This window comes from Glossina fuscipes, unplaced genomic scaffold, assembly GCF_014805625.2.
Source record: "Glossina fuscipes isolate IAEA_lab_2018 unplaced genomic scaffold, Yale_Gfus_2 213, whole genome shotgun sequence".
Taxonomy (NCBI): domain Eukaryota; kingdom Metazoa; phylum Arthropoda; class Insecta; order Diptera; family Glossinidae; genus Glossina; species Glossina fuscipes.
This window is the reverse complement of record NW_023998556.1, coordinates 101,215-113,504: the sequence shown is the minus strand read 5'-3', so window position 1 is coordinate 113,504 and position 12,290 is coordinate 101,215. Positions and strand designations below refer to the sequence as shown.

The 12,290-nt window shown below is 35.2% G+C and overlaps 2 protein-coding genes across 2 annotated transcripts; both read right to left on the bottom strand.

Annotated features, from left to right (window-relative positions):
• Positions 1–4,354: 4,354 nt before the first annotated feature.
• On the bottom strand, positions 4,355–5,894 carry LOC119642065. Its single transcript, XM_038041037.1, has 2 exons — positions 5,576–5,894; positions 4,355–5,508 (listed from the first exon to the last, which is right to left on the bottom strand). The coding sequence occupies exons 1-2, from the start codon at positions 5,892–5,894 to the stop codon at positions 4,355–4,357; spliced, it is 1,473 nt and encodes a 490-aa protein (XP_037896965.1).
• A 1,364-nt stretch (positions 5,895–7,258) lies between these two features.
• On the bottom strand, positions 7,259–7,972 carry LOC119642064. Its single transcript, XM_038041036.1, has one exon. It carries the CDS (start codon positions 7,970–7,972, stop codon positions 7,259–7,261), a length of 714 nt encoding a protein of 237 aa, XP_037896964.1.
• Between the last annotated feature and the right edge of the window lie 4,318 nt (positions 7,973–12,290).

The following is a 12,290-nucleotide window of genomic DNA, read 5'->3' as shown; positions in this document are numbered from 1 at the left end:
CGTAGAAATTTGAAATTCCTTGTGGTTTTCTAATAAAGAAACTGGTGTAAATTTTAGTCATACTTTAGAAATTTGAAATTACTTGCGTTTTGCTAATGAAGAATGATGTTGCGTTGAACTGTCTTAATGTTCCAAATCAAATTTTTTTAAATTAACATTATCATTTTCATAAAATCAATATTGTATTGCTGAAACATCGTCTTTCACATATGTGGCTTGATTTCCCAACGGGAAGTATTGAAAGCTTATTGTCATCGTCCTACAATACATTAAATCTAGCTATTGCTGCATCTGTTCCGATCAAGCAGTGCCAATCTCGAAGCAGGTATCCCCCGTTATTTAATAAGACAACCACATATTACAAGAATAGAAAAAACACGCTATTCAAAAAATATTTGAAAAGTGCCTCTGCGCTCAACTATTTCGCTTACTCGGTGGCGAGGCATAGATTTAACTCCCACCACCACCATGATTACTGCAGATACCTTCAGTTCATTAATTCCTCTCTGTTTGCTAATCGTAAATACTTTTTTAAATTTGTTAACTCTAAAAGTAAAATTACCACATATCCCTCTCATGTTTCTTTTAATGGCTCTGATTCTTCGGATGATTTTGAAATCTCAAATCTGTTTGCTGAATTTGCTGAGGTTTTGTTTAACTTCATCACCTCGGATGAATTCCTCGTTATTTCTGGCGTACCTCAAGGAAGTCACTTAGGTCCTATTTTATTTAGTTTATACATTAACGATCTTCCATCGGTAGTTAATTCCAGTCAGATCTTAATGTACGCTGATGATGTGAAACTGGTTTCTTCCTTCTCTGTTGAATCGCAATCACATCGGCTTCAAAGTGACTTGGATAATTTTGTTGCATTCTGCTCTTTGAGTCTTCTGAAACTAAATCTGAGTAAATGTAAGAAGCTTTCTTTCCCAAGAGAAAGTCATTCATTACTCAGTATTTCATAGATTCGTATAAGTTGGAGACGTCGATTCGATCACAGATTTAGGCGTTCTAATTGACCATAGGTTGCGTTTTAACTTGTATATTGAGCTCCCGATAAACAAAGCTAGGTCTGCGCTTGGTTTTATAAAAAGGTGGTCCAAAGAGCTTGATGATCCCTACATTACGATAAGACTGTTCATGTGTTTGGTTAGACCCATACTCGAGTATGCCTCTGTTGTGTGGTCTCCTTCATATAAGTGCTATGTAGATTCTATTGAATCTGTTCAAAAGCAATTCTTGTTCTCTTCCTCCCTATGAAAATGCTTCTGCTATCCCTACCGTCTCTTGAGAAACGTAGATTTGCTCTTGGCGTTTCCTTTATAATCAAAGTAATGAATGGTACTGTTGACTCGCCTTCATTACTTGGTGAACTAAGCTTTAATGTCCCCAACCATTTCTCTACGCACTTTATCTTGGTTAAGCTTAGTCAGTATAAATATAATTATGAGGTGTTTAATCCCTTCAGAGTTGTTTGCAACAACCTAAGTGACGTCTTTAAAGTCCATTAAAGCAACATTGCTTAATACGCGCGATTTACCTATGTCGTCATTAAACTAGCTTTGAATCTTAAAAAATCGTTACGATTCGAAAATGAATTGTTGTTAACTATTATCGGTTGCCAAGCTTATGCATGCTTGTGATGGCTTAGGGGTTCATTTGCAATTTGGTCCTGTACCGGTTGTAAGTGTGGCTCTATACTGGTTGTGTACATGCCTTTTTTTCCTTCCCTCTTTTTGTTTTTTTTGTACTTATACTAAGTGGTAATAATAATTAATATAAGTTTTGCTTTAAGTGCCAATTAAACTCGACTGTTATTTGTTTAGTTGAGTTTCATGTATAAGTAGAATTAAAATAAATAAATAAGAAACTGGTGTAAGTTTAATTCATATTATAGAAATTTGAAATTCCTTGTGTTTTTCTAATAAAGAAACTGGTGTTAGTTTTATTCATACTACAGAAATTTGAAAAACCTCGCGTTTTTCTAATAAAGAATCTGGTGTATGCTTAATTCATACTACAGAAATTTGAAATTCGTTGTGTTTTTCTGATAAACGGGTGTAAGTTTTATTCATACCATAGATTGAAATTCCTTGTGTTTCGATCAACAAATCGGTTGCTATTTTTATGTTCTCAGTGTATATCAACGGTGTGGCATATAAATGTTTAGAACAATATATGCCGGTATAGTTGTAAAAATCGAAAGTATACGTTTGTACCGTACGATTGCCTTTATCACTGGTTGTTGCACGAGTTCCCCTTGTGGCACTGTTGTAATCAATAAACGATTATCGCACATAATTGTTACCCGATTTAGAGAAACAAATTTGATAAAACTGGTGGCTTCCCCTTCAAAGGGTAAATGACCAATTTCATGGCGAATTATCTCTTTGCCGTTTAACCACTGGAATTAAAGACAACATTGCCAATCACCATGCCGGCATATAAGCTGGCTTCATTCAAAAATATTCTTAAAAGAACGAATGCATCGTTCAGATTAAACTATTTATTCCTATACACCTCATTTACCTTAAAACTCGGAATTTGGCGATATGCAATAGTACATTCCAGTAATTAAGGCACAAATGTGACCACTCGTTACTGGTGGTAATAAACAAAAAAGGAACAACCATGGATTACTAACAACTTTTAAAGAGATATAAATTGAAATAGTTGCAATAATTCTGCTAATTAAATAACCTGCAAAAATGTTCTGATTAAGAAAGATAAAAAGAAAGAGAACATTTTTTAATATCTTTGTTAGCAGTAAATATAGTGAAGAGCATCGGACCTCTGCTTTTCCACTAAGGTTTCTACTTGACGATCTTCATGTATCAGGCCCAATAAAAACGCTGTGACAGTTGAACGCAGAATTTTGAAGAAGCGCCGTCAAAAATGTTTATAAAAATTCTTTTAAATCTTTTAGTTTTTTTTTTTATATACCATACTCCACTTGTCGTACAAGGGTGTACTAAGTTAGTGCGTTGAAATAAAAGATAATTCTTTCATCGAGCGGAGGAGCTGACGCGCGAAGAACCCTACTCCTTAGAAGGACATTATGTTCGTATCCTTTTTCGCCCTAAAATTTTTTCCGGACAGCAGCATAAATAACATGAATCCGTAAATTTGTTCGGTGCATCACTCCGTTACTGCACTTTCCCGCTACCATGTGTTAGTGGTTAGCGGAGTAAAGCGTGTCGTAGGCGCTGTAGGCGGTGGATCGATGGTTTCGGGAACGCCGGCTTAATATATTTCAAGAATAGAGTCAGGTTGTCTTTCTCGTTCACTGCAGCTACTCCATCGTTCTCCTCTTCATAAAAGTCTTCTGATAATAATGTCAAAAAATAAGCAAAAGACATATAAAAATTTAATTCCACCAAAATTTGCAAACACCCAAAGAAGTAAATAATGAAAAATTGTAGAAATTTATTTACGTTTGTGTTAAAGTGACCAGAAAGCTGATGAAAATATTTTGGATGAAATTTTTCAAAAACGTCACTTTTTATTCTTGAATTTGATCCTTATTTTATTTTTCAATTTGCAGCTCAATTTTTTTTTCTGCTTTCGAATAAATTATTCATTTTTTTCAATTTTCTACAAATTCAATACACAAATTTGCACTTCAGTAGAAAATTCTTTGGTTTGTCGTAAACAAACCTTTAGCAGAGGTTTTTTGCAAATGGTGACAAAGTGTCAAGAATACCAACTTTTGCTACGCAGTAGAGATGCCTCAAAAAAGCAACTAGGAACACCATATGTTAACAGTAGAAACAGAGATGTTAAACTATCCAATTCAGTCCAATAAAAGCTATGTTGAAAACGACCTCCGAAAAAACAACTTTTAGTCGCCACAAGCATGTGAAAAATTGCACACTACAAAACGACGTGTCTTAAGACATGTTTTTATTTGTAACGTGAAAATAGAACGTACCTAAAGAAATATAATACTATGAAATAGGTAAAATGATCAAGAATACTGCTGAGTTTCCGCTTTCACTTTTTTATCCTCGTCTTAAATTAAATATAAGTATAATCGATTATAACAAAGTGAATAAGAAATAACACCTGGCATCAATTTTGAAATTTGGATCATTATTAATTATCAATTTATCAATGTAAACATAAGTGTAGATGATGCAAGTTGCTTGCTTATGAGAAAGCGAGTATAGTATTTTAAATTATGATATTTTAACCAAAACCTTTTCCCTTTAAGATGATAAAGCAGGAGCACAAGAAAAGACTTCTTTACATGACAAAGCAAAAGACAATAATAATAATATATTTTATTGAAAAGGTATATGTGTACTAAGAAAGAAAAATTAAAAAAAAAAAAAAACCAAAATGGTATTGCCATTCACGATTTCGTCTGAACATGCCGGCCCCCTTGAATGGACTCGGTCCGTTCAATAGGTAGACGTCGAACCTTAGTAGAAGTTCTAGGTATTTCGCTACTGGAGGTTTTAACAGTGATAATCCGCACAACCCCGTCATTGCCAGAATGAATTTCAGTATCACGACCCAGGCGCCATTTTTGAGGAGGAAGATTGTCTTTCTCTACAACAAAATCGTCCCCAACCGCTAATGACATACGACCTTTTGTCCACTTGGTTCGATTTTGCAACGTTTGTAAATAATCGTTAGACCATCTATCCCAAAACTGTTGCAGATAATATTGCAATCTTTGATAACACCGTAAATGGCTTACGTTGTTGACATCTCTTAAGTCGGGATCAAGTATGGTTTTTAAAGCAGAGCCAATAATAAAATGACCAGGGGTTAGAGCTGGTTCGTCATTTGGACTCTCAGGCGCGGTAGTGATTGGTATTGAATTTAATACCGCTTCAATTTGTATTAAAGGTGTGTTGAATTCAAAAAAGTTAAATTTCGCATCGTGTAGTATCCTTTTTAGATGAAATTTAGTGGACTTCACTGCAGCCTCCCAAAGGCCACCAAAATGCGGAGAGCGTGGAGGTATGGTTTTCCAAATTATGCCACGTGAAGCACATTCATTAAGTATAATATCTGTACTTTTAAACATTTTGTAAAGTTCGTGCAACTCTTTTTTTGCATCAATAAAATTAGTTGCATTGTCACTGTAAATGGTTGAGCATAGGCCACGTCGCCCAATGAAACGCCGTAAAGCAGCTAAGAAAGGTTGAGCAGCTAAATCTTCTACCAACTCTAAATGTATGGCCTTTGTGCAAAAACATATGAAAACAGATATATAGCCTTTTGTAGAAACAATACCACGTTTGCCATAATATATTTCAAATGGACCACAAAAATCGACACCTACTACATTAAACGGTCTTGATTCTTGAACTCGTAAATCAGGTAAATCGCCCATAAGATGGTTCTGTTTAGTTGGATTAGTCCAAAAGCATAAGACACAACTTCGACGTATAGATCGACAGATAACCTTGCCATGGATTGGCCAATAAAATTGACGAATTATGCTTAGTAATGTTTGTGGGCCAACATGATGATTAATTTTATGAGAGTAGCGTGCTAGTGTATACGTAAAAGCGTGATTTTATGGTAATAGCAAGGGATCTTTACTGTTGAAGTCCATTACAGTTTCTTAATCGGCCACCCACTCTTAGGAATGGTGATAAAGAATGTTTATGACTTTTGCCATTAAGGTTAGAACCCTTTTGTACAGCTGCAATTGCAGCATGAAAAGAAATGATTTCTATGTATTTGATAATTTTTAGTCGAGATGCGTCAAGTTCTGTAGCATCCAATGAACCGTATTTTCTTTTAGCCTTAAATTCACAATTATATATAAAACGCAGCAGGTAAGCGACTGTGTTAAGCAAACGTACATAATCGTTGCGAAACTTAATACTAATGATTAAATCATGCTGTTGTAAAATTGTTGTTGTTAATATCATCTTTATAAGTTTTCTTTCTAATATGTTATCATCGTATTTTAACTTGTATGGAAATTGTGACCAAATAGACGAAGCTAACGTTAAAAAATTTGGCCCGTGAACCAAAATGTTGTATGCACTAATTCAGCTGGTAACACACCACGAGATAATATATCAGCTGGGTTTAAATTGGATGGAATATGTCTTCATTGCGAGCGTGTTGAAACTTGTTGAATGATTGCCACCCTATTAGAAATAAAGGTACTCGAATTGCATGAGTCTTCTGATATCCAACTCAATATTATAGTTGAGTCATTCAAGAAATGTTGTTAAATTGTATGAAATCGTAAACTTCTTGAACTTTCTTAACGAGTTGTACCATTGTTACAGCAGCGCAGAGTTCTTATCTTGGCAAACTACATTTCTTAATAGGTGCCCCCTTTGATTTGGCACAAAGCAAATTTGAAGTTATTTTCGTATCGTTATTTATACATCTGATGTATACACATGCACTATATGCGCTTGCTGAACTGTCAGAGAACGCATGAATTTCATATTTTGCATCAGGAGTGAACGCTAAGCGATCCACTTCTAAATCGATTAAATTACATAATTGCCGTTTGACCACGCCATCTGGTATTTAATAGGCAATTCGTCATCACAATCCAAATCTAACCGCCACAATTGTTGAATGAAAATTTTAGCCCTTATTATGACTGGCGGTATTAGGCCTATCGGATCAAAAAATTGTGAAATTTCAGATAAAATTGTTCTTTTAGTATAATTTTCGTTGAATTTTATACCAATCTTGTAAAGAAATTTGTCCTTTGCATGATCCAAAACAATTCCAGGAGTTTTGATCGCATTTGAATTTTTAATGGTGAATAAAGTTTCACGATTTTCTTTAGGAATGTGTTTAATCAAATCTTGATGAATTGCACATCATTTGTTTAGGCTGAAACCTCCTTTAGATAAAATAGAAATTAATTGTGCTTGTAATTGGATGGATTCATGAAGTGTGTTGCAACTCGTTAGTAGATCATAAAAATTTGTGTTTATAGCATTTGCAGCTAACGGAAAATTATGTAGTTCATCAATAGCTAATTGTTTTAATGCGCACGTGGCTAAAAATGATGCAGACGCAGTTCCATATGTAACTGTAGTTATTTGGTATAGCTGTACTGGTTGATTGCCTTGTGAACGCCATAAATGCCAAAATGGTATCGCCTGTCATCAGGATCGAGAGCAATTTGACGATACATTTTAGTTATATCAGCTGTGAATACATAAGTGTAAGATTGAAACCGTAAAGCTACCGTAAATAAATCAGGTTGAATTACTGGCCCAACCATAAGAAGCTCGTTCAAAGATTTACCAGATGTGATTTATGATGACGCATCAAATACGACGCGTAACTTTATTGTGGAACTCGAAAGTTTATTGGGGCAGTGGTGCGGTAACACGTAATGTGATTGTGAAAAATCAAATGATTGTACAATTTCCATATGTGAAAGTTGAATATATTCATTTATAAATTTAGTATAATCACTACGTAATTGTTCATTTGTTTCAAACTTTCTCTCAAGTGCCAGAAAGCGTTTAAAAGCAATGGCGTAAGACTTACCCAATAAAGATATTGATGATTTGAAAGGCAACTTTACACCAAATCGTCCGTCTGGCAACCTCGTAAAATTATTTTGAAAATGTAACTCAGACTGCTCTTCTTCTTGTGATAATTTTGGCGAACATTCCTTAAAACTTTCAATTTCCCAAAATGCTTTAATAGCATCAGACAGGTGATTATTTTGTTGAACGTTAGACATTTGTAATGCGTTGCACTTGACATATGCAATTGAATTTGCATGGTGTGGAAGTGTCCCCGCGAAAATCCAGCCTAAACGTGTATTAGTTAGTATGGGACGATTGCGTCCTAAGGCAATTTTACCATTCTCCAAAATATCAAAAAATATGTCAACACACAATACCATGTCGACTCGTTGTGGTATATTAAAACGTTCATCTGCTAATGGTATATGTTCCGGTTTGTTCCAGTTTGAAATATCAATTTTTTTTTTTAGTAAAGGTGTTAAGGTTTTCATTGTTGTGTACCAATGATTTAAATTCATCGACCCAAGTTATCCATGTAGTAACATCACCAGAAAATTCGCGTAATTCGATTTTTGGCAATTTGTCAGCATTTGAAGCATTTCTTTGGAAAATAAATTGCAAATTTATTACCTACACTTGCTTTCGCTAGCATTGGCGTCTAAGTTGGTGCTTCATCTGTTGTGTTCCGAATTTTCTCCTTAGATCCTCTCGTTTCTCGTTTAGATCATCTAAATCTTTAGCCTGATACAAAACGGATTTGTTCTGTTTTCAATTAGGGATACAATTTGTTGGCCCACTTCCATCAAAGTATACAAAGTATACATGTATTGTTGGTAACTTCTCTTGTCGTTTTTCTTACGTTTTTGTATCACAGGGTGGATTTCTGCGAATGGTAATTCTATTCCAAATTCTTTAATAAGAACCTTCTTAAGTAGTGCCCAACTTTTTAAACCTTGTTGGGATCGAATGGATTATATAATTGCTCCTTTTAACAATAGTTTGGCGTGTATGACCTTTTGCAAGTCATTACGATTCACTGGTTTAGTGTGATCGAATCCGTTAAATTGTGATAATGAGTCTTCAATACTTTTGAATGTAAAGTCAAGAAATACATGCGCAGAAATCTTTATACAGATAGACGGTCGGTCAAAACTTTCTTACACCAGCGGTTGATGCTATGCCTTGGACTATTCCACACCGTGCCTTACCTACGGTCAACTTCGACCTTGATAATTTTTTGTGAGAGGCTACTAAGTTGGGTCCTCAGAGCTCTAAGCCAGCTTTCCTCTCATAAAAGCCACAAAAGTTGGAATAACCAAGGAAGTATTTGAATGCATATAAATGTATTCGTTAGCTTACGCTGTTAAAAAAAACACAATAAAAAAGGAGCCATATTCTGACGATAGTTGGGTTCTGGTACATGTGATTATGATTGTGCAATGCACTAAATATGACGTCGCATATACAGACGAAGTGATTTTTTTACACGATTCCTGTTATCTTGTCAGCGTTGCTTTGGTTGAGTTGTGCATGTGTTTTATTATGCCGATACTTCCTAATGGTATTTCACAATTTCACGTCTTAGTTAGTATTTACACATAAATTAAAAAAAAAATAGTACTGGCTTTAATTTACAGATTTATTTTTATGGCGCTATGTTCCTCTTTAAGAAATTTTTTTACTTTGCTTATATTGTAAGGAAGCGTTTTTGCTTCCTTACGAAATACAAGTCCGTCCGCTTAAATATCCACCCGCATTCCGCAACCAGCAAGTCCGATCTGGCCACGCACATCGTTCTGTAAACAATACACGAGCAGCCCCTTCTAACTTCAAATGCAAAATCATAAATTATGCTTGCAAAGTTAACATCATAAAAACACATACCTATTCTTGTACCTATTCTCTCAAAACACACACTAACTTAAGATCATAAAAACACACACCTATTCTTGTAAAATTAAAATTGTCTCAAACACACACTAAATATGCTCACACTTGTAGAAAGAGAAAATGTATAGACGCATATTGCACAGGCCTACGCTAGTTAATCCATAGGAACACACACTCCAGCACCAAACGAAGGGTAAAGAGAATGAAGAAAACTTGCTTGAAATGGCTCGTAGGCATAGAACATGTAAAATCATGCAAAACAAACGAACTTAGGCACAAAACCATAGGTAATATTTACACAACCGCCAAAGCGCAGAATATGTATGAGTACAATCAAATAAAGTTTGTCAGACATGACTCAAAGCCATAGAACTTGTAAGTCATATAACTCAAACCCAAGTCAAACACAGGTATAAAACCATATGAAATAAGTACAACATATACAAGAAGAAATCTGTCTGCCTTAAAATTGTATAAGCGAACGATAGAAACGCTTACATAATACGCATTACGGTATAAATCCCGCTAGGTCACTTAAGCATATAGAAACCCTTATGCTACGCAATGCATAAGCATACTCGCTCATGCAAACGCACATACCCAAAGAATCACGCATAGCATTTTATAGTACTGTTAGGTCTTAGTAACATACAGAAATCTGAATGCCTTAAAAACTGTATTAGCGAACGATAGGAACGCTTACATATTACGCATTACTGCATAAACCCCGTTAGGGTATATAATCAGGTAGAAACCCTTATGCGCTACAATGAATATACGATCAGACAAAACAAATAAACGTTAGAGTCACACATAGCAACGCACGCCAATACCCGTACGCGCAAAGAGCACAAACACACACACAATATTACACAAAATGTACAAAGACACGATCACACATGTAGAAACACACAAAAAAAAAGCAAACAAGCATATGCAAGCACAGTGGAGGAAGGCACAAGCACTCACATACCTAACGGTGATTGAATCACGCGATTTGGTACCTGGGTGCCTGTTGCGTCGAAATTTGAACAAACATAATAATAAGCTAGATGTAAGTGATATCAAGTTATATATAAGCAGGATCATGCAAGTCGTAACTAAGGTTGCGACTGCAGCTTACTACCTAAGCATATGTAAACACACAGAACATGTTGGCAACAGGACAAGCGAGCGAGACTCAGGCAATAAAACAACAGCGCATCGCACAGACTCGTTCATTTTGGTGTCATAGCCGTCTAAGGAGGTAAGTGCCCACGGACAAATCGACAAGTTGACCTTTATTAAGAGTTTTTTTTTTTGACTTACGGAGAGGGGATGTGCTGGTTTAGCTTAATCGCCATCCCTGAAGGACTTTTTAGGACCATTGACTTACGGATAGGGGATGTGCTGGTTTAGCTTAATCGCCATCCCTGAAGAACTGAGAGACGTTTTTTTCGTTATTTTCGGACTCACACACCAACCAGGGACGAACCTTCGGGCCAAGGCAGCTATGACACTAGCAACGAACCCGGTTCTTTTCTTTTAGCGCCCCGCGATATTAAAAGCGAAACGAAAAGGAAGTAAAAGTTCTAAACCCGCAAGTAAAAAGCAAAACGGTAATAGCGCGACAAGTCGGGTCACCTCGCTGGTTCCTTGCCATAGCCCAGTTCTACACAAATTTGATGTACTTCTATCCAGTAAAGAGGAAACAATAAATCTAGGAAACTAAACGCCATTCCCCCCGAAGATCCTGATTATTTTTCTAAATTTTCTTGCAACGAATCCTGGATTGACTGAGTCATACCCCGCCTAAGGAAATTCGTTACAATATTTAAAATAATAATAAAACTTCACACTTGGAAGCTCCCAAACTGCCCCAACATTTTTTGGATCCTTTCAAGTAATTTTCTCATTTTCCTTTTAGTCGCTTCGGCTTAAAACAGCATTTTTACAAAGTCGAACATATCTAATTCGAGAAGAATCTCTTTTAGGTATATTTTATCACATACAGTACACACCCTTAATATATTCATAAATGTTGTATATGATTTGATGTTACTTTACTGTCTACGTTTATGGCGTTCGTTTAATTTGCCTATAAATATTCTTTTATTGGAATTAAATATAACTGACTGTAAGTGTTTGCAAACATTGCACAGCAAATTAAAATCATAAGCAAAGATTTGGGATACAATGTTCAAATAAATATTCCTATTTTATCTATCGTTAAAAATCTTCTGTTAATATAATGTTTATTTTTCTATTTTTATAATAGACTTATTCATCGTTTTCTTCACGTGTTTACATATATTGTGTTTGCACCCATATTCACGTGACCAATATTCAAATGACAAACGTCCACTATAAATTAATCATTTTTTCGAATCAGTTTATTTATTTCAGTTTCTTTAATTTATAATTAGCAAGAATCATTCATAGCAAAATACCGAATATCATTCACCCGCACAACTAGTCCTCAATTGCTCAAAAGCAAAACAATAAAAAGACAAGAGAAAACGTGTTGTCAACTAGCACCAAGATAGAAACAGTAGATGTTATTGCGATCAAAAAAAGCAGATGTTGTAAACATTTAGACGAAAGTTTGTAGCAAGGTCACTTAAAAGAAATATGGAAATCGCTAAAAGACTAGTTATACCTGCAATAAGTTCAAGTTTTTTTTTGACCACATTCTTCAATTTTGTTGAAGATCTTATCAGGTACACATTCGCTAATGAGAAAGGTAGTGGTCATCCTGCACTGAGATTGCTAAACACTACCACTATCATAATCGGGTATTATGGTAGACCAACCGTTTAGTAACTTAACGGCTTTGGATTTTTTATTTATTTATTTACATATGTAATTTAATTGCACTAATAACAGCCGAATAGAGTAGTAAAAATAAACCGTAAGCTAAACATCAGGACTGACTTTTAT